Source organism: Ascaphus truei, chromosome 3, assembly GCF_040206685.1.
Source record: "Ascaphus truei isolate aAscTru1 chromosome 3, aAscTru1.hap1, whole genome shotgun sequence".
NCBI lineage: Eukaryota > Metazoa > Chordata > Amphibia > Anura > Ascaphidae > Ascaphus > Ascaphus truei.
Genome location: NC_134485.1, coordinates 243704125 through 243726624, shown reverse-complemented (window position 1 = coordinate 243726624; position 22500 = coordinate 243704125). Strand labels below are relative to the sequence as shown.

The 22500-nt window shown below is 43.1% G+C and overlaps 1 protein-coding gene across 1 annotated transcript in view; it reads left to right on the top strand.

Annotated features, from left to right (window-relative positions):
- The window catches only part of LOC142489537 (ATP-binding cassette sub-family C member 5-like), a 201817-nt gene that overhangs the window by 117032 nt on the left and 62285 nt on the right, over positions 1–22500 (top strand). Inside the window, 7 exon segments of the mRNA XM_075590487.1 lie at positions 3375–3569; positions 8041–8331; positions 14062–14243; positions 17408–17554; positions 18458–18587; positions 19254–19407; positions 21300–21428. Coding sequence (XP_075446602.1) covers positions 3375–3569; positions 8041–8331; positions 14062–14243; positions 17408–17554; positions 18458–18587; positions 19254–19407; positions 21300–21428 — 1228 coding nt within the window.

Sequence of the window (22500 nt, the reverse complement as noted above, 5' to 3'; positions counted from 1 at the left end):
CTTTAAATACTGAAGGCACATTCTTGCTTTATAATAATGTCTACTAACATGTTGTTTCAGCTTTTTTAGAGTCCAGGAACTTAAACATTACTTCTGACACCACTGAGTTTAAATTACAGAATAGTGTTGTTATATTTTTGGGATCAATACAGCAGTCCAAGAAACATACAACCTTTTGTTTCTAGTGAGATGTCCCTCTCAGAGAAATGTTTGCATGAAATAGCAGGTGCGGTTTTACTCAGCTTATTTTGTGTTGTAAAATATCCACTTCTATTCCAGAAACTTTTCACAATGCTAAAACCCATATAATTAAACTGAAGGGGTGCTGATCCGTAATGGGCAACCACTTAACCTACAGATGCCGTATAGATATAGCCAGCGCAACCAAGACCTGTCTAAGACATGCAAATGAGCATACAGTAATATTTCCATTTGCTATATGCTTTACTGTGGAGGGTTTTTGTCACTTTTTTTACCCACCATAACTTTACTATGTATATATATATGTATAATATATATACATTTTAAGTTATGGTGGGTGAAAAAGGCGACAAAAAACCTCCACCGTTAGCATATAGCCAATAAAGAATATCACTTGTGAGCACATTCACATGTCTTAGACAGGTCTGCAACCCTGCCTATCAACCGTTATCACCAAGCATACAGTGCTCCCACTGCAGCAAAGGATTCTGGGAAATGACATGCAGGAACATAAGCATATATCCAAGGAGACCGTCTGTCCACTCTAGGATGACTCCCACAGCTAAATGAGAGAATGTGTGGAGCAGAAAAAAGGCCTTCTGGAGAAGCGGGGTAAGAGCCGCTTGCAGACCCGCTTCCCTATTTAGCAAATCCATTGGATATATACATAGAGGGAAAAAGCAAATATGTATTCAAATATACTGTAAGGAGGGTTAGATAAGGGTGTTACACTTGTAGAAAAAGAGATAATATCAATATCCTCATGTAATCCATTAGGAACAAAGGAATTAAGAGAGTAGATCCAGTAAGTTTCTCGTTGTGCTAATGTCTTATTTCTATCACCCCGTCTGTGATCCAGTGGCTTATGTTCTATACCCTTGACACATGGTCCCCTTATCATTGAGCACGTAACATCTTTGTCTCTTTGAGATATATATATACATATATATTTATATATGAGTGCTCATTTGCATGTCATTTCCCAGAATCCCTTGCTGCAGTGGAAGCGCTGTATGCGGGGCGATAATGGGGAAAGACAGGGTTGCAGACCTGTCTAAGACACGCAAATGAGCATACAGTAATATTTACAGTTGCAATATATATATATATATGTAACGGTACGAGGCCTACCCAAGCTCATATGGGCCCCTATATGCATAATCTGCCCCCAGTTACATGTCAGTGTAGTGTGGTGCACCTGCTGGCTCACAGGACTCCTGAGTCTCCCGCTCGTTGGTAGTGGGGATTTCACCATGACAGGCGTATGAGGTATGAGTTCTACTCACAGTTGGTACAGCGCCTCCATCCCTTCCAGATCCCCACAATAGCAGGCAGGAGTTTCTGGAAGAGAACTCCTGGGTGCATCTTCTTCCTGAATAACTCCAGTCTCAGGCCAGAAGGGTATTTCAATCAAGGGCATCTTTATTTGCATCAGGCATGGCAGACTGCCCATCATAGCGGCCGGTACTTAGTTGCACATCATATAGCTGCACATCATTAGGAAGGACCCTCCTGACTCTTTAATCAGCCAGGTATATTTCTGCTACCTCTACACTAAGGGAGGGCCACCATCTGTGCCAGAGCCCTGGACACAGTGTGGTGTCAGCTTGTCTCTCTGCAACTACTGACACTTGAGCTGCACAGACTCACAGCTCTTGCACCAGATACTTGACCCAGACATAACGCACTAACTTTAGGAAGTGATGTGTAATATATAGGTTCCAGAAGACCCACCACTGTGTCACTAACAGTGGACACAGAGCATGCTGTCACTTCCTTTGCTACACCTTACACACCACAAGGGGGTTGAGGGCAAACCTCCATGATGACTTCTGGCAAACCTGCCCTCTTAACAGGAATTACAGCACAGAATGAGAAGGCATGTAACACAATTTTACACAGGGCTACAATTATATATATATATAGAGAGAGAGAGAGAGAGAGAGAGAGAGAGAGAGAGAGAGAGAGAGAGAGAGAGAGAGAGAGAGAGAGAGAGAGAGAGAGAGAGAGGGAGAGAGGGAGAGAGGGAGAGAGGGAGAGAGGGAGAGAGGGATATGCATGCATGCCTGGGGACTTGGCAATGGCTTTAGGTCTCAGAATGGAACAGGCTGGCACCCACTGCACTTAAAGATGTAATACGTAGGTTTCTATTTCAGAGAATAAAAATGTTGGTCCTCACCTGGGACCTGTTGCATATTTTTATATATTAATGAATAGAGCTAAATAAGTATGGTAATCCTTTACACCAACATTTTTGGAAAAAAAACCTTATTTACACAAGTATTTAGCCCCAGCATTAAGTAGAGCGTTGTGGGGTCCTGTGCTGACCTCCCACTAACTTCCCCATCATTAATTGCAGCAAACACATCAGTTTTATGTAGTGCTCTTTAGGCCCATATGAGCAGTGAGGTGCTTACAGCTCTTGGGCAGTAGATTTGTCTTCTTTTGACCCAACTTCCAGATACAAATCTCTGCAACAACGACCATTTTAGTACTTGGTGGTCAGTTTTAAGTTGGTGGCATTCTACATTTGGGATGTGAATTCCCAAGACTGAAATTCAAATATTAACACTAAATGTATGAATAATAATAGCAAAAACGAATAGCAGATACATCTCATTCTAACGTTCTGCCTCGGCCAACATTCAAGAAGTGATAAAAAAAAGTTAGCTTTGTCAATCACCAACACAATTAATTAATATGTGATTTATTTGTTGTATTGTTTGGAGCACCTGTATTTTGCTACTTTGTGGTTTTGGTGTTTGAGGTCTGTACAGTCCTAAAGCACCCATATTCTACTTCCTCAGTATCCACCTTTTTCGAATATTATGTTTCTTGGAGTGCTGCAAGTACTGTTCTATAGCTTGCTAACCACAGCAACCCAATCCATGGGCATTCCCATTGTTCAATTCATTGTATGGCTTGTGTTCTATTTATGCAATTGCCAAGCAACATTATGGCGATGAGTAGAACTGGACCATCTTCTAAAGCATCTCTGTCACATACATGATAGTACAGTATATGTCTGGAAATGTACTAAATATATTTTACTTTAGTGTGGCTGGTATTTTATGATATTATGGTATTCATGCCATGTTTTCGTTTGTATGTCTAATACAACTGTCCTGCGAACCTTCACATAAACAAGAAGTCTTACAGAGCTTATATTTTAGGACATGGAGGTGGCACAGTATTGATACGTCAAGTAGCGTCTGAAGGAGATGTCAAATACCAGGTTAGGGTCTATGGCAGAAGTAGGTCAGATACTAGGCTGGCAGACAGTGACACAAACATGAAAGGGTTGCAGAGTTCTTCAAAAGCTTCTGAGCACAGTCTGCCTGACACTGCCCTGCAAGACCAAGCAGCAGGTAAATCTGTATAAGCACTAAACCAAGTACAAGAGTCCTTATTGTATTGCATACATCGTATTATGTATATTAGGCCTTGTTATCTTTTGTGTCATTGATAATGTACATTTTTCTCTTGATTCTCCTACACAGAACCTACCATTTAACGTTTAACTCTGATTGTTAGTTTTCTCCCAGGAGCATATCGGCCACTTTAATTATACTAATTGAACTTTCACTAGACTTGGGCCTAATACACAATAGGTGAAAAAAAAGTAACATACAGTACTGAGCGTCTTTTTAATGTGGACAGATTTGAATCAGTCATAAAAATCTCACTAGTTCTCTTGGTTTTAGCCTAATTTAAGGTCTATATTACAATTACCATCATTCATTATAAGGTAACAGTCACAAATTTGTAAAAAAAAATGAATACAGAAGATACCCATTACCACTTAATGATGCGTTAACTTAACACCTTGTTAAGTCAATAACTGAGCTTTGTGGATCTGGACCTGTGTATGTGTCTGACATAGACGGGGGATGGAATAGCTAAAGTCCCTTGTGAAAGATAAGATGCATGAGCTGGGTGCTGGGAAAGGGGAGTGTAATAGGGAAACTCCAATGTAACTTTGTGTAACGGGTTTTCCCCCACCCAATCGCAGATTATAGTGTGGGTGCGGAGAACATACAGTGTTACCTGCGTGTGGTGCTTTACCTGTTGGCTCACAGGAGGGCTGAGCTTCCGCCAAGGGAAACCTGGGGCAATTATGATACTATGAGTAACCACTTACTCGGTGCAGCGCCTCCACCTGCGATGGTTCCTAGCAGAGCAGGAATTGTTCCTCGCAGGACATCATACAATAACCATATACACGTATTTTTACTTTGGAGCATAAGAAACACATATATCAACACACTGAATATAACAAGTGTCCCTCTCTAGAGGAGAAACTAACCACTGCATCTCACACAACGCTAACGCTATCTTGTGCCACGGCGGACACCAACACTTTATGCGTCACGGCGGACGCTAACACTTTATGCGTCACGGCGGACGCTAACACTTTATGCGCCACGGCGGACGCTAAAACTTCCACTGAATGGTCCCACCCAGTGTCCAGTAACCCCACCCAATGTCTCGCACTACCAAGTCAGATACAGGTGTGTGTGTGTGACTGCGCAGCCACTATGTCTAGTGATAGGCCTTGTTGGTGCACTTGTGGTTATGGGTTACCTGCCGAGCACTCCAGCGCTCGGACCTGCAACGGCTTCGCAAAGGGTCACGGCGAACTCCTGCACGATATCCGTGATCCACAGTAGGATGATCCATCCGGGGCGATCCCACCCTGATAATAGTCCAGCTCGCTCAGCAAGACACACAATATTCTTTATCCCTTACTATCAAGTAGCTAATGGGGCAGAGTCCCTAACTTAGGGCCTGTCCCTACAATACTCCACTAGGGTGACTCAGGGCTATCTGGGGCCTAGGGGGATTGCTGGCCTAGTGCAGGGAGTCACTGACTCCTGCACCCTACCTCCTTCCCCTAGCTGCTCCGGTCACCAACAACCAACGTGCTCCAGCCCGCGAAATGTATCTAATCCCTGCAAGCAGGGAGCTCCTGTAGTCCTATTGACTCCCTGGCGTCATGGGGCCGCTCCAGAGGCTCATGGGACTTGAAGTCCCCTTACAGAGCCCTCCTCTCATTGGCTAGGGCTTCGCGGGCTTTACTGGCTCTTCACTGCGCATGCGCGAGCCCCCCTGGAGTCCTCCCGGCGCTCCTAGCCCTTGCGCATGCGCAAAACACTTTACAATGGCGGTGTCCTGCTCTGCGAGCCGCCGGTACCCTTACGACGCTACCGCGGGCCTAGCAACGGCCCGATCGCGTCCCCGGCAACCGGCCGTCTCTCTTAGCTGCGCTATGCGCGCACACGCCCGGCACCTTCCCGCGAGCGGCTCTAACCCCCTACCGCCGCGGTGAGTATCCCGAGGGGGGGCCAGCAACTCCCTCAGGGGACCGGCTACATTTGTATAGTTCCTTTTTTCAAATTATTTCTAAAAAATGTCCATGCATATGGTATTTTCTTAAAGGAGCAATGTACCCTAAGTAGCCTCTGTTTTTTTTCCCTCTGTTTTTTTCTTTACATAATCTCACCTGGAAAGTTCTCCATATCTGAACCGTGCTATTTTCAGCTCTGGGAAGCCCCGGTTCTTGAGATACTTACTGGTGAAGTTACCGCTAATGCATCCTGGTTTTAAAAAGGTGATTTATATGGCCGTCTAATAGGAAGCCACAACTGATTATGTTGCAGCTTCTTACTGGCTTGAGATTTGGCACTTTGATTCCCCTGAGTGAGATTTAAACCCGGTAACTTCACCAGTAAGTATCCAAGGAACCGGGGACTCCCTGAAGTGGAAAATAAGCTTTAGGTGACCCGTTGGTCCCAGCATGTATAACAAAAATTAGTTATTTAAAAAAAAACAGTAAACCGAACCGCTCCTTCAAGAAATGTGTTATACTTTGCTGCTGTGAATAGTCATGGGAGACCTAGTGCTTGTCCTTCTGATAATAGGGATCATTTCATTGATCAATATTGATCTTCTGTCGATCAATGCTTTGGTCGTCCTCAATGCACAGAAATCGGATTCACTGTATCTTTCTACATCACAGGGTCTGATAAGCGTTTGTAGCATTTCTAAGGCACAATTGCTAAATTATAACTATTACTGCCAGGTGAACTTTAAGTGCTTTGCAAAGAAAAATACTGGTGGGTGTGGGTTTTAACAAACATCTTTGTAGTACAGTAGTATCTTTCTGAAGGGACTTCTTAGTTGAGACATAAATTTGATATGTATGTCCAGAGGCGGATCTAAGGGGTGGTGGAAAAAGGTGGAAGGGGGGGGGGGAGACAGGAGGGAGAGAGAGAAAGGAGGAGAGAAAGCGAGGGGAGGCAGAGCGAAAAGGGGGAGAGGAGGAATGGAAAGAGAGAAAGGAGGGTGAGGGAGACGGGGGATGGAAAGAGAGAAAGGGGGAGAAAGGAGAAATAAAGGGTGGAGAGGGTACAAGAGAAAAGGGGGAGAGGGAGAGAGATGAAACACATTGTGGCAATGTATGTGGCCAGCGTGAGCAAGCGCCTAAGGCTAAGGTCCCGTTGCACGCGTCCGCACGGCTGGCTTGCTTGCCGGCGGCGCGTGCAACTCGCTGTACCGCGATCTGCGGTCTACAGGATGCTTTTCTCGGAGCGGGGGGGGCGTGGCCAAACGGGTCGGGGGGGGCGCGGCCATGACGTGAGGGGCCGGAGCGGGAGGTGGGAGGATTGACTTGGAGGATTGACAGGGAGGGGGGCGTGGCTTGAGCGCAGGGACCCGCTACTCTTCCCCCCCCTCCCTCCACGGGCTGCCACGGGCTGCAGGTAAGTAAAAAAACACACACACGCAGGCACTCATACATACATACACACACACACACACACACACACACAGGCAGGCACTCACGCACTCATACACACACACAGACAGAGACAGGCACGCACACAGACAGGCACACACATACACACACTCATACACACACACACAAACAGGCACTCAGGCACACACATACACACACACACAGGCACTCAGGCACACACATATACAGACAGGCACTCACCTGCTTTCACTCCACACTCCTCCCCGCTCCCCGAAGCCTCTCCTCCTCCCGCAGCCTCCCCTCCCCATTGGCTCACAGCCACACCACGTGACGCGTCGAAGCTAGGAAACACCATTCTGTGGTGTCTCCTAGCGGCTGACGCGCCACAGCGTGTGATCAGCTGTGCAGCCAGTGGGGACCGGGACCGACTCGCGAGGATTCCCCTGCTGGTGGGGAACTCGCTACATTGCCGCCCGCGCCAACGAGCGCAGCGGGTCCCAGGCCTTAGCATGCATGGCGCTTAGATGCTTGCAGAGCAAGCAAATTTGAATTTGCCGCTCGCAAGTGCGTCACGTGAGCGGTTCACCCAATGAGGGTGAACCAGCTCCGTGACGTCGTGGCTGCACCCCCAGAAGAGTGCGCATCTAGCCACGAATCGCCCGGCCGAGCAGGGGGCGCAGCGCGCCGGCTCCCTGCCTGGCCGCAGCCTCAGAGTGTGGGGGGGAGAGACAAGAGAGGTAGAGTGGTAGGGAGGGAGGAAAGAGAGTGGGGATTCTATAAATTGGGGGGGGGAAGCAGATGTTGGGATTTTGGGCGCAAAAATACCTAGTTCCGCCTCTGTGTATGTCTGTGTTTCAGTTACTATAAACATTTCTATTTGTCTCCAGGGTGCTGAATAATTGTACTCTTTCCCTTCAGTTATTGTTGACTCACAAATAAACAATAATCTGTTTGTAGGAAAAAAAACATTCTGGTAATTAAACAAATGTGAGTGAACACCACAAGCTTCTGTTTTTATTAGGTCACAGTAATTGATCTCGTTATGAACTAATATAGGGACAGTTTGACACTCAATATTTCAGTTTCAGACATGTCCTGCAAGACAGAGGAGAGCACAGAGCATGAAGAAATGAGCTTCCTCAACTTGGAGGGAGTCAACTTGGAGCACAACCATTACAATGCAGGAATACAAGTGGAAGAAGTGATGGATCATCACACTCTTGACTGCTCCCAGAGTGGGAGTTCTTCAGACATGTCACCTATAGTGCTGGGAGATCGAGATGGTGACGGAGACGATGATGATAAGGGATCGGTTCAAGAATCAGAGGGAGATTTGGTTAGCCTTAATTACAATGAAGAGGAAGAGGTCAGGGGTATGTGAAAATTGTGTTTAAATGTAGTTAGACTCCTCAGTTCATTCTGGATTGAATGTTTGAGGCACTTTTTGAATCAGTAAGTAGGTCAGTTTGTGTTAAGTATGTCTCATCTACTTACAGCTAACTAGGAATGTATATGCAGATGGATCTAACTTTTTAACAGTGGATATACTCTATAAAATACCCAGTTTACAAGATTAGAAACATACAATGATGAAATACTGTAGGTTATCAAAGAGCAGCCTGAAACAAATGTACTTTTAGATATCAATAACATTGGTTTTTCTGTCAACTTTAAAAGATAATGGGAATATTGTATACAAAAAATACACATCAGTTGGATAACTTTACTTATCCGTCCACTTCAATTAGTCATTTTTAGAAGCTACTGTATGCACAGTCCTGTATTGAGTACATTTTACAGTATAATAGTAACAATGTCATGAATAGAAATACTTTCCCCAGATAGCAGATTACCAAATACATTTACAGTAATATTTATAAATGAGTTGCAGTAGTTTTTGGAATTAGAAATAAAACTTTTTTTTTAACACAGATACTGTTAAGTGATAATAAAAGTCAGAAATTGGTATTTCCCACCACATTATACTGTACAAGTAACTTTTTGCTAACTCCTCCTTTTGTTCTATATTTACAATCCCCAAATCTCTCAGTGACTCTAGTTTAGCAAGATAGGCACACATTTTGTTGATGAGACACATACTGTATTTAATATGACTCTCACTGTCACCAGTTTGATGTATAGGTCCCTTTGCGAGTTTTTCTCGCTTGTGTCAGCAAGACATACTGCACCGACACACTTTATTCGAGCAAATACCCGGTATGTACCTGGCAGATACCTGGAATGCGCCGCTCCTCACCTCTAACAAGCCCCGTTGCATTTGCCTTCCCAGCCTGGGTTCATGCCTGGCTGATGGGCGGCTGATCTGTTAAATGATAATGATTAGGATTTAATAGGCTGCAATGCTTCGCGTGTCTACCAGATGGCATAAATTCATGAATTGTAATGCAGTATATATATATATACTGTGCAGTATTGCAGCCAGCGGGAATAAAATGCTTCAATCCCTGCTTGGAAAATAACTCAATGCACTCGGGCAGAAAACAGTCACAAACCTCAATACACCCGGGTATACCCGAATTCGTGGGACTAGCCAAGCTCGAATAAAGTGTGTCGCCAGTGTATAGTAACTAGTTCCAGTATATGAAAAATAGAAAGCCTTTGATGAGTTACTACACATATCTTGTAATAGTATGAATCAATTCTTGGCATTTCTTGCTATTTTGTTCTCAATTTTGATGCATGTAGACCACCGGATATGAAGTACTAAAGCAAGCAGCCCTTCTTGCCTACATGTAATATATGAGGAATACCAGGAAGGGTGCAGAAAAAGGGGAAATAAATCTAAATCAACAGAAGACAGAAATGCCCCTTAAAAATTGCACTCAGAGAAAATTATCCCAAAGCATTATAAAATGTATCTTTTAATTAAACATAAAATCACTAACCCCAAAAAACAAAGTAATAATACAAGAGCATGATCTCTCAGAGGATAATATATAACAATCTGACTATAATTACTATAGATCTGCACCTAAATCAATTATCATTCTTCAGATTTGTAATGCAGAAAAGAAGATGATAGTAATCAGTTACAAAAGCTAACAACTCATTAGAACAAGAAAAAATGTATCTTTAAAATTCAATCATATGACATATACAGTACACTCACCGCCATTGTGAGGCTCCCTCAGTTATAAATGTTAAATGATGTGAAAAGTCCTTGCTGCCCCAAAGTGCAGAGCTAAAACTGTATACAGGTGGTCCTCACTATCCGTCGGTCCGTTATCCATCGAACGGATTATCAGATGTCCGACAATGCATTCCGCCAAGTGCATTATCCGACGTCGGAACGGATTATCAGATGTCCGACAATGCATTCCGCCAAGTGCATTATCCGACGTCGGAACGGATAATCAGATGTCCGACAATGCATTCCGCCAAGTGCATTATCCGACGTCGGAACGGATTATCAGATGTCCGACAATGCATTCCGCCAAGTGCATTATCCGACGTCGGAACGGATTATCAGATGTCCGAAAATGCATTCCGCCAAGTGCATTATCCGACGTCGGAACGGATAATCAGATGTCCGACAATGCATTCCGCCAAGTGCATTATCCGACGTCGGAACGGATAATCAGATGTCCGACAATGCATTCCGCCAAGTGCATTATCTGACGTCGGAACGGATTATCAGATGTCCGAAAATGCATTCCGCCAAGTGCATTATCCGACGTCGGAACGGATTATCAGATGTCCGACAATGCATTCCGCCAAGTGCATTATCCGACGTCGGAACGGATAATCAGATGTCCGACAATGCATTCCGCCAAGTGCATTATCTGACGTCGGAACGGATTATCAGATGTCCGACAATGCATTCCGCCAAGTGCATTATCCGACGTCGGAACGGATTATCAGATGTCCGAAAATGCATTCCGCCAAGTGCATTATCCGACGTCGGAACGGATTATCAGATGTCCGACAATGCATTCCGCCAAGTGCATTATCCGACGTCGGAACGGATTATCAGATGTCCGAAAATGCATTCCGCCAAGTGCATTATCCGACGTCGGAACGGATTATCAGATGTCCGAAAATGCATTCCGCCAAGTGCATTATCCGACGTCGGAACGGATTATCAGATGTCCGACAATGCATTCCGCCAAGTGCATTATCCAACGTCGTAACGGATTATCAGATGTCAGACAATGCATTCCGCCAAGTGCATTATCCGACGTCGGAACGGATTATCAGATGTCAGACAATGCATTCCGCCAAGTGCATTATCCGACGTTGGACCGGATTATCCGACCTTCACTGCCGCGGATTAACATGGACCCACAATCCGACGGCGGCATGCGGGACGGATTCCGGCGGATAACCGAGGACTGCCTGTAGTAATAAATTACACTGTCCCTAATCCACATTTGTAACCCTTACTGACGCCTTAACTCGGGGGCACAAACATTTTTCCCTGCGCCCCCCTGCCGGCGGTCCCCTCCTGCGCCCCCCCTAACCCCCACTTACCTGCGCTCCGGCATCATGACGTCACGTTGCCATAGCAATGTGACGTCACATGACCACGCAGCGTCATTTTGACGCCACGTTGCCATGGCGACGCAGGAAGGAAGCCGCCGGAGCCTAGGTAAGTAAAGGTTTACAGAGGCCCTGCAGCTCCCCCGGCACTTAATTTAAGTGCCTTCGGGAAGTGCGCGGGGCCTCTGTGAACCCCACGCCCCCCCGCCGGCAGTCTCGCGCCCACCCTGGGGGTTGCGCCCCCCAGTTTGCGCACCGCTGCCTTAACTAATACCTAAATAGTTACTCTAGAGCAGGGGTGCGCAAACTTTTTAGTCTGTGCCCCCCCTGCCTGCTCGTCCCCCTTCCCAACAATATATGCTGTAAAAATATGAGTGTCCAAATCAAACATTTACAGAATATCGATCCTGAGGAAGGCAAACTGAAAACCCTGTGAAACATCCAACAATGGCCCAGATACATCAAGTAGTGGTAAGGAAAACGGGAGGTCTTATCTCCAGAAATTAGTACATTTTTGGTCAACTACTGTAGCATGCAAGTTGACCAAAAATGTACTAATTTTTTGAAGAGAACATCTCCAGTTTTCCTTACCACTGCTTTATGTATCTGGGTCAATGCATCTCTGTAACCCAAATAAAGCATAGTTTCCAAATCCTTTAACAAATGATACAGTGAATAATTAGGGGAGTGCAAAAAATACAAATATATGCAATTCAAGTGAATGAAAAGTGCAAGTGATATAAGAAAGTATAAAAATGAGAAATTATACTAAAAGCAAAAACATGTCCAGCGCAAACACAAATTCACCTCAGAGGAGAGCCGAACATACAATGGTGCAGACAGTATAAAGAGATGTAATAAGCACTGTGATAAGCACAAACAAAGGCACACTTACAATGCCCCAGATAATAAAAAAAACGCGTTGGTTTAGATGTTTATACGCAATTTTGGAGTGCCGAAGATCTCACCGCTGCCCGACCAGCACAGCCTCCCTTGTGATCAGCGTCGACTCGAAGCGTGACATCACTTCCAGTATACACAGCTCCGGGACTGGGAATTCTCATAGCGGTGTCCGCACAGAGCAGCAGCAGTCGGACCGAGACTGCTGCTTCGAGTCAACGCTGATCACAAGGGACGCTGTGCGGGTCGGGCGGCGGTGAGATCTTCGGCACTCCGAAGTTGAGTATAAACTTCTAAACCAATGCGTTTTTTTAAATCTGTGGCATTGTAAGTGCGCATTTGTTTGTGCTTATCACAGTGCTTATTAAATCTCTGTTTATACTGTCTGCACCATTGTATATCTGTCTCTCCTCTGAGGTGGATTTGTGTCTGAGCTGGACATACGGTACAGATGAACATCTGATGGGAATCCCCTGGCATCCAGCCACACTTTGTGTTTGCTTTTAGTATCATTTCTTATTTTCTTATATCACTTGCACTTTTCATTCACTTGAATTGCATATATTTGTATCTTTTTGCGCTCCCCTTAATTTTCATTGTCCAATAATGGCAATCAGATTTCTCCCTGGATCAACATCCTTTCCATGTTTACTTATTTGGTATATCCCTATATATACCTTTCATTAGTGGAAATGATGAAACAGATACTAGTGGACAGGATAGTAAATGATTGATCAACCAGATTTATTAAGCCATAAACCAACAAAAAATACCAATCATGTGTAATTCAATCCTTTCAATAATTGTATTTTGAAGTAGGATAGTGGGGGTTCTGTATGTTATAGGGAGTGAAGCATATATACAATCTTTCCTAACAGCATCTAAATAGTAGATCTAGGATTGTGGCTTCCGTTCACTTATGCATTATTAATACTTTATATTAAAAAGAATGCTAATCTTCAGCATCCGGTAGTTAGCACAAACTTTTCTTACATTGAATATGTGATAGTACTACCTTAGGGGAGTACAGACATACCCCGCTTTAAGGACACTCACTTTAAGTACACTCGCGAGTAAGTACATATCGCCCAATAGGCAAACGGCAGCTCGCGCATGCGCCTGTCAGCACGTCCTGAACAGCAATACCGGCTCCCTACCTGTACCGAAGCTGTGCGCAAGCGCGGAGACTATAGAGCCTGTTACACATGCGTTATTTACATCAGTTATGCACGTATATGATGATTGCAGTATAGTACATGCATCAATAAGTGGGAAAAGGGAGTGCTTCACTTTAAGTACATTTTCACTTTACATACATGCACCGGTCCCCATTGCGTACGTTAATGCGGGGTATGCCTGTATATATATATATATATATGATGATTGCAGTATAGTACATGCATCAATAAGTGGGAAAAGGGAGTGCTTCACTTTAAGTACATTTTCACTTTACATACATGCACCGGTCCCCATTGCGTACGTTAATGCGGGGTATGCCTGTATATCATTTGTACTTTTTGTTTTCTTACAGGCCATATCATTTAGATTACTTTATTTTATTATACATACTGTAGGAATGTGCTGCAATATGGGAGTATTTTGAGTCAAGGTCTTTACAAATACGCGTAGATTGGTGCTACCTTATTTATTACACTGAATTACCATTGTAGACCACGATACTATTTGTAATCATCTTTTCACAGAGCTCATGCAGGTTGAGGAGAAAGGGGATGGATCTGTGCCTTGGTCAATGTATGGAGTGTACATTAAAGCCGCCGGAGGACCGCTGCAATTCACTGTGAACGCCATCTTGTTTGTGCTAGCTACAGGGACTGTGGCCTTTAGCAACTGGTGGCTTAGTTTCTGGATTAAACAAGGCAGTGGGGTGAGTACAGCCATTACTAATTACTATAACTCACTATTATGAAATGTTTAATCACAGAATGCTTATCGTATTTATGTAGATTTTTATAGTAGCATTGATATTCTCATACAACATATAATGTGTTCGATTACACATAATACAAGACAGGGAATAACGTATCAAACATAAAAAGTATACATCGGAAGATCAATTGCTGTCCTAAAGGGATTCAATTGACATATACTGCCTGTATGTACTGATGGCAAATGGTCAGTGTAGTCATATTTCATAGCTATTGTAATGCTTCATTGAGGAAATGCTCAGGAAAAGAAGGATCCAACGCTCTACGGATTTGATTATAATGCTAATTTATTTGTGCCACTCATTTTGTGTGGCACAAATAAATTATAATCAAATCCGTAGAGCGTTGGATCCTTCTTTTCCTGAGTATTGCCCTGGAATTACTCTGACAGGTACTCCTTGAACCAGCAGCACCGGCAGACTGTATGTATTTTTTTCATTGTGGTGTGCAGCATACTCCTTTATTTTCATTGGGGAAATGGGCATTTAGATGAAACCTGAAGGTGGGGAGTACTAGTTCCTAGGTGAGTATTGAGAGAAGGAGAGTTTCAGAGGACGGGGGCAGGGAGTTCAAAAAGTTTTAAAATGATGTGGGAGAGATGGTCTTGAGCAGAACACAAGAGACATACATACTGTACAGTAAGTAAAACTAGATCTGAGCTGAGATATAGGAAGGGGATTGTAAAACCTTAAATATGTATATTGGCTTCAAGGGAGGAAAGAATTAACATTTATGGGAAAAAATTAGCAGCCACACCATTTAAAAAAAAAAATGTATTTATAAAATGTTTTACCAGGAAGTAATACATTGAGAGTTACCTCTCGTTTTCAAGTATGTCCTGGGCACAGACTTATAACAATACATGGTTGCATTAAATGACCAGAGGTTATACATTCAATTTACAGACATTTCATGGACAGTTAGAGATAATATATGTTTAAGGACCTATGTAACAGTTACAGACAAGGTCGAAATTGCGTTAGAAGAGGTAGGATAGGCCTTCAATGTGTTGTGTTAGCAAAGTTTACCCAACCCAGTAACCTATCGGCGAACGGCAGCAAACGGTTGACAGCCTTTGTTGTCACTTCGGCTGCCAACCTTTGGGACGACGCAGCTGTGGTCTGAAGGGGTTCTGAGTTAATTCAGCTGGGCTTTAAAAGTCCTTTGTCCAGAGTAAGATTAACCAAATTGGTAACGTATCCTTGCACAATGACAGATTGTGAAACACTTTTCTATGCATTCAGTACACAAGTGTAAGGTAAAAAAAACCAAGAATATTACTGTAAATCAGCTTCACAAATCAACTGCTGTTTGTCTCTCCAGAATTGCCATTAAAACATTACATTACATCTAATAATGCTTTTAAATATGGTAAATAATACAACTACTGTATTATACATATAAAAAAAAACATGGGAGATGTTTGACCTTCTGGTTCACAACAATCAGGAAATGTGGCTCCAAGGTTCTCTCTATGTAGCTTTAGGAAAATGATTTTTATATTACATAAGCCCTTGTTCCAGCAGCAGTGGAGAAGCTTTGCTAGTCCTTGAGAAGAGTTCAGCTCTATTCAGTTGTACAGGAAGAAAATCTTCCCGGCTCTTGGAAGCAATTGCACAGCACATTGAATAGGAAGAGCCTTGGCATAGAGGCTAAGCTGTTGTTTTTTTGTTATATAAGAAAGTGATGAAAAGTTCAGTCCGCGCTCTGGCTCAATGAAAAGTTCAGTCCGCGCTCTGGCTCAATGAAAAGTTCAGTCCGTGCTCTGGCTCAATGAAAAGTTCAGTCCGCGCTCTGGCTCAATGAAAAGTTCAGTCCGCGCTCTGGCTCAATGAAAAGTTCAGTCCTCGCTCTGGCTCAGCTCTATTCAGTTGTACAGGAATAAAATCTTCCCGGCTCTTGGAAGCAATTGCACAGCACATTGAATAGGAAGAGCCTTGGCATAGAGGCTAAGCTGTTGTTTTTTTGTTATATAAGAAAGTGAGTTTAATTCCAGCCTCTATTATGCTTATTCTCCGTAGCCTTGCACAAATTACCTTCCCATACTATACCTCAGCTTAACGGAACATGTGCTCTACAATTAGATCTCCCCCACCCCCCCACCCCTAGGCAGGAAGCTGAACCCCATTCATTTCAGCTCAGGGACCCCTTGCTTCCTGAGATACGTACCTCGCAAGGGGGTGCCGGTATCTCTCTGCAGGTTCAAATGTCCCGGTCACGTGTGCCAACAGGAAGCCGCAAGGGATGATGTCACGGCTTTCTATTGGCCCCCGTGATACGGGACATTTAAACTGCCATTATGATAGCCCAGCTGGAGCTGCTACCGGCACCCCCTTTCCAAAATATGTGTCTTGGGAAGCAGGGGGGCCCCGGAGCTAAAATTAATCCGGTTCAGCTCCAAAGACCCCCTGCTTTAAACCTATATATATATATATTTTAAAAAAAAACAGGATTACTGCTTTAAAGCAGCAATCCTGGCTACTTATATTTTCTTGACCCCATTTTTGTTTTGTAAAAAGAAAGTAACAGTGATACAATTATTATAATTATACATTTACAGGCGGTGAAAGCAGCAATCCTGCCCATTTGACTCACCTTTTTTCGTTAAAGTATGGGAATGAGGAAGTTCCCAGAGCTGAACTGCGCTATTTTCAGCTTTGGGCACCCTTGGGGGATCGGTCACGTGGGGATCTAAAATAACAGGAAGTGATAAGTATCTCCGGCGGGTCCCCGCAGCTGTAAATAGCACTGGGGACCCCCTAGTTCCAATCCTATAAAGAAAACAGTGAATTGTTGTTTTAAGCACCAATAAATGAATAATAATGCTAATAATTGTATCCCTGTTACTTTCTCTGCTATGGAAACGGCAAGCAGCCAAAATGTACGGCCCACAGAACCAAATAGACATAGGTTGATGCAGCAGAAGCATGCAGAGTAATGAACTGGAACTTTGTACTAAAATACAGTAATGTGAATGTTGTTCATTTGTTATCTACTCATTATTTGTCCTACGATTCCCATTCCAGTTGTGCCGCTCAGTCAGATGTGTAAAACACCAGTTTAACACCACTGTCTCCCTGATTTTACTCTCTTCTCTTTCTAGAATACGTCCCTTATTCAAAGCAACGAGACGCTGCAAAGTGGTAGCATGAGAGATAACCCTCACCTGCAGTTTTATACGTCTATTTACGCTTTTTCCATGGTAGCAATTATTATTTTTAAACTCATTCGAGGATATGTGTTTGTTAAGGTAAAGTTGGTCTCTTTTTAAATGACGTGTTTCTTGCAGCATTTGTTATTAAAGGATGCACCTTACACTCATCCAAAATATACTCGCCTACATCCACCAATAGTGCAGTAAACTGTGCACCCCCACACAACTATCCTGCTGCCTTCCCTTTACTGCATGTCCTTCCCTTAACTGTATGTCCTTCCCTTTACTGTATGTCCTTCCCTTTACTGTATGTCCTTCCCTTTACTGTATGTCCTTCCCTTTACTGTATGTCCTTCCCTTTACTGTATGTCTGCATCATTTTAACCAACGTTCTTTACATTTTCATTTTCATTCCCTAGGGATAGGGAAATAGTTTGGTTCTGGCAGACCCTGGGTTCTAATCGTGTAAAAAAAAAAAGTGGGGTTAGAGGGGATTGCTGCGTTAACATTTTATTATGATTTAGAAATCCTTTTTTTTTGTCTCTTAATCATGGTGACCTCATTCCAACGTGATATGAAAAAAAAGAAGAATTTAAAAGTATTAAGAACGAGACAGCCAGTAATCACCATTTATTGTAAAAAATAAACATGGTGCAGTGGAGCTAGAACATCTACCTCCATTATATTTTAATCAATATAAATAACTACATTTCAAAACTAGCATCTTCACTTTGGTTTTGACGTTGGCTGTTTGGTCAGATCATTAAACAAAAGTCATTTTGTAAGCTGACACAAGTCAAGTAAAACAAATACAAATCAAATCTATAGTATTTAAGGTCACGGTTATTTATTCACATTTGGTTTGGGATGAAATATGTTTAGTTCGATAAATTAACTCATTCCACTTAGAACTTGGTAGAACATTATGTTTTTGGCTTAATTATTAATTCCCCAAGCTAAATAATGAATTAATGTTAATACATTTGTTATTATTTTTAGAGCACACTCAAGGCCTCAACAAAACTTCACGATCTACTGTTTCGAAAAGTTCTTTGTAGCCCAGTAAAGTTATTTGACACAACACCTCTCGGGCGCATCCTGAACAGGTTCACCAAAGACATGGATGAGGGTGAGTGATGTGTCATCTAAACCTCAATATTCCCTTATATTGTTAACAGCACGTGACTTAACAGTTCTCAATGAAAAATAATGATATACCTATCCTAAGATTTATTTCTCAACAACACTTTTCCCATAAAGGAAATTACAGTGAAAATCTTTGTATTTTTAAAAAAAAAAAATTAAATTACCAAAGCACTTGTAATGTTAAGGGAAAAAGTTAGACGTTTATGAACCATAGGCCCCCTTTCAATATGCTGTGAAGACTCCTTCCCCATCTACATTTAAATTATTAGTACTAAAATCTTCTCCAGCATAGGAAAGACATCTTCACAGTATACTGAATTAAGACATATAAGGAAATAGTGCAGAAATTACTTGATGGACAAATTTTTAAAGCAATTTATACACCTTTTGTCGATCTGCGAGACCTGCAGTGGCATTAACCTATGTCACAAACATCAACCATGAAACAAAAACCCTTTATAAACAGTGAGTGCACAGATTAACAAACCATCCCCCACCTCCCACCCAACCTGCAGTTCTGCAAGAGATTATAACTCAGTTACCTCCGTTTGAGGTCCTTGACAAACAATGTAACATTTTATTGGTGGCCCACCTGGTGTCACAGCTGTCTTCTTATTATGTAGCCCCTGTTGTATTGTTCTCATTTCAGTTGATACGCGTCTTCCCTACCAAATGGAGATGCTTATACAGAACATGATCCTAGTTGTCTTCTGCCTCAGTATCATTAGCTCAGTCTTCCCATGGTTCCTTTTGTCTGTGTTACCGCTCGGTGTTCTCTTCTATATAGTAAACAAGGCTTCACGGTAAGATTTAGTTGTGTCTTTTTTAACATAAAAACTTGAAGTAAATGTGCTATCCTGGCCAGGGCCGCCAACAGGGGGGGACAGCCAGGACTGTTGTCCCGGGCCCGGTGAGTCAAGGGGCCAGGGCCACGCTGCCGGCAGCCCAAATGTGTAGGGCCCAATCTGCGGGCCTGTAAGGTTCTTCCCTCTGCCAGCCACCGCCCCTCCGGCAGGCCCCTCCATAGGCATTCGTAGGCAGGCTCCTCCGAGGCTGCAGGTAGACCCCCTCTACTGTGGCCCTTCCTTCTTCCAGTCCTATATCTATCTCCCCTCCCGAGGCCTTTACTTTCTTCCCCCACCCTTCTCCCTGGGCCCATAACTTCTCTGCACCCTCCACCCCTCCTCTCTTCCAAGGCCCATACTTATCTCCCTCACCCCCTCCTCCCCAGGCCAATACCATCAAATGTAAGGAGCAGTGCACTGGGGTGGAGGGGGACCTTGCTCCTTACATTTGTCCTGGGCCCAATCATTTCTGTTGGCGGCCTTGATCGGGGGATAAAAGAGGAGCAAGTTATGCCAGATTTCATGCAACAATAAAACGTTATTAAAACTCCAGAATACGGAAACTGCTGCAAAGCAAATGTACTTGTCTATGTATTGTAACGTATGCTCTGCCTTTTGTAATATTTGTGTCATAATGTCAGGTGTGTCTAATAGCATTTTACATTTAGAGGTGAAATGCATATATTCAGGATAGCAGACGGGAAATACAAGGGTCTATTACAAGGGTCATTCATAGCACAGCAGACTGCTGCTGTGATTTTCTTTATATCTACCGTAGATAGATTAAAAGGGCAAACCAGATATATTTAATAAACCCAAATGCAAATATTACTGTATTTTACACTGATTCTTCATTGAAATGTTAAAGTACTGGGATATTTGACAGTGATGTGCGTGATAACTATGATAAAGGCAAATGTGTCATTTTGTCTTTAAATAAAATATAATCAGGCTTCAATATAAAGCCACAAATTTTTTGTCCAATGTCACTTTTAAGATTACAACAAGGTAATATTGGTCAACTTCAAGCAGTGGTCCGGGTTGCATTGCTTGCCCTTTTTTGTTGTTATTTTGAAGCAGGGGGTCTCTAGAACTGTACTGTGTTAATTTCAGCTCTGAGGAACCCCTGCTTCCAGAGATTCTTACCCCTGTAAGGGGTGCCGGTATCTCTGCGAGTTTAAAGGTCCTGGTCACGCGGGATATTTAAGCCGCCATTTCGTTAGGCACGTAAGTTCCCCGGCTGCAGAGATAATTCACACAATTCAGCTCCAGAGACCCCCTGTTTAAATCCTGTAATAAAAAATGTCAAAAGCAAGCAATGTAGCTTGGAACTGCCGCATAAAGGGAATTCGAATGAGCAAATCTCATTCAAATGAACCTGAATTAGCTCATCACCTTGTAAGAGGCAGCTGCACAGCATATTGAAGGGCCTTTGTTCTGCAGCTTCCTGCGGTCCCCTATACTTGTTTCCTTACATTTAAAAAAAAGCAGCAAGCCCTATCGCACTGGACTTTCCATTTTTTGCTTTGTACCTGACTAAGGGTTTTCCCCAAAACATTGTGCTTCTGTCACTGTAACCATTACTCTGCATCAAATGAGTCTATGTATGATTGAGCTAAGCTGTGTACAGTGGAATTCATCTGAAGTGCGACAGAACTCGCTGCTTTTCTTCGAGTATCTTTATGGGGCCACAGATCTCTCACCTTCACCTGCATATTCACCAGATCCTTTATCCCTGCACCTGAAAGTTGTGCGTGCCCACTGCCGCCATTTTTTTCTGCTTTAAACAAAATGCTAAGCTTTGTGTATATGTGCTTCCAAGTCCTGCTCATTTTTTCATGCATTTGCAGAGTGCTGATACGCGAGTTAAAACGTCTGGATAACATAAGTCAGTCTCCATTCATATCTCATGTTACATCAACGTTGCATGGAATAACAACCATTCAAGCCTATTGTAAAGACAACGATTTCCTTCTCAAGTAAGAATTATTGTATATAATCAATATTTAACCATTGAGGAAAGGGCCTCCTAGCGCACCTATTCTGGTCTGTTGGGACTCGTAGCCAGGTGTGCCACTCATCGTATAGTGATGAATAAAAAACGGAGAGCCATCCAAATAAATACAATTCACAATGTCAAAACAATGGGAATGTAACATGTGCATTATACAGCAAGTCACAAATGAAACAAAAGAATTGTAAAATGACAATTAAAAAATGGAGAGAAGACATATGGTATAAAAATATATACAGATTTAGCTGGTAGTTTGAAAACCAATTAGCGAAATTGTTAGGATCCTCTGGTCTAGAAGTTCGAGTCAGGAATGAAGGGGAATGGGGCATCAACACTTGTCATATCTGTTTTGGCTTGATTAAGGCCGTGATTGTAGTGGGTGCAACGGTGCACGCGGCGCGAACAACAGACCTCTTCTGCGGCCGCGCGAGCGATGCAGAGCGATTTTGTCTTTTCGCGCGGCGGCCGCGTCACGTGAGCAGTTCAGCCAATGAGGGCGAACCAGCCTTGTGACTCCTCCCCTTTGCATCCCCATCACCTCGGACCTCAGTGCAGGGATGGCTCGAGCGACAGGCGCGCGTGACGCCATGCGCCTAATCTTAGCCTTACAGTATACTGACGGATGGGTTCTTTTTTCTGTCACAAACATATTTTAAAACATGCAGTGTTGAAAGGGCCTGCAAAAACATGCTCAGCAGCAATGGGGGGTGTTTATTATTCCATTGTGCCATTTCAGTACATTAATATTTGACTGTGTTGCTCCCAGTGCATAACATGGCAATGCATGTACATAATACATCGTTTCAAAAAGAAAAGACTCTGCGTAACTAACAATTTAGCATATGTTTCAGATTTAATTAGAGTGCCTTGGTTGAAGAAAAGATTTTTCCTTTTTTAATATTTTTTCTTTACAATTCAATGTGGCCATATAATAGTATTGAGATAGGGAAAGGGAGGGGGGAAGGGGAAAGGAAGTTGACTCTCGCTTCAGCTTAGTTAACAATCAAATAAATAAAGACAAAGGTGCAAAGGGGGAA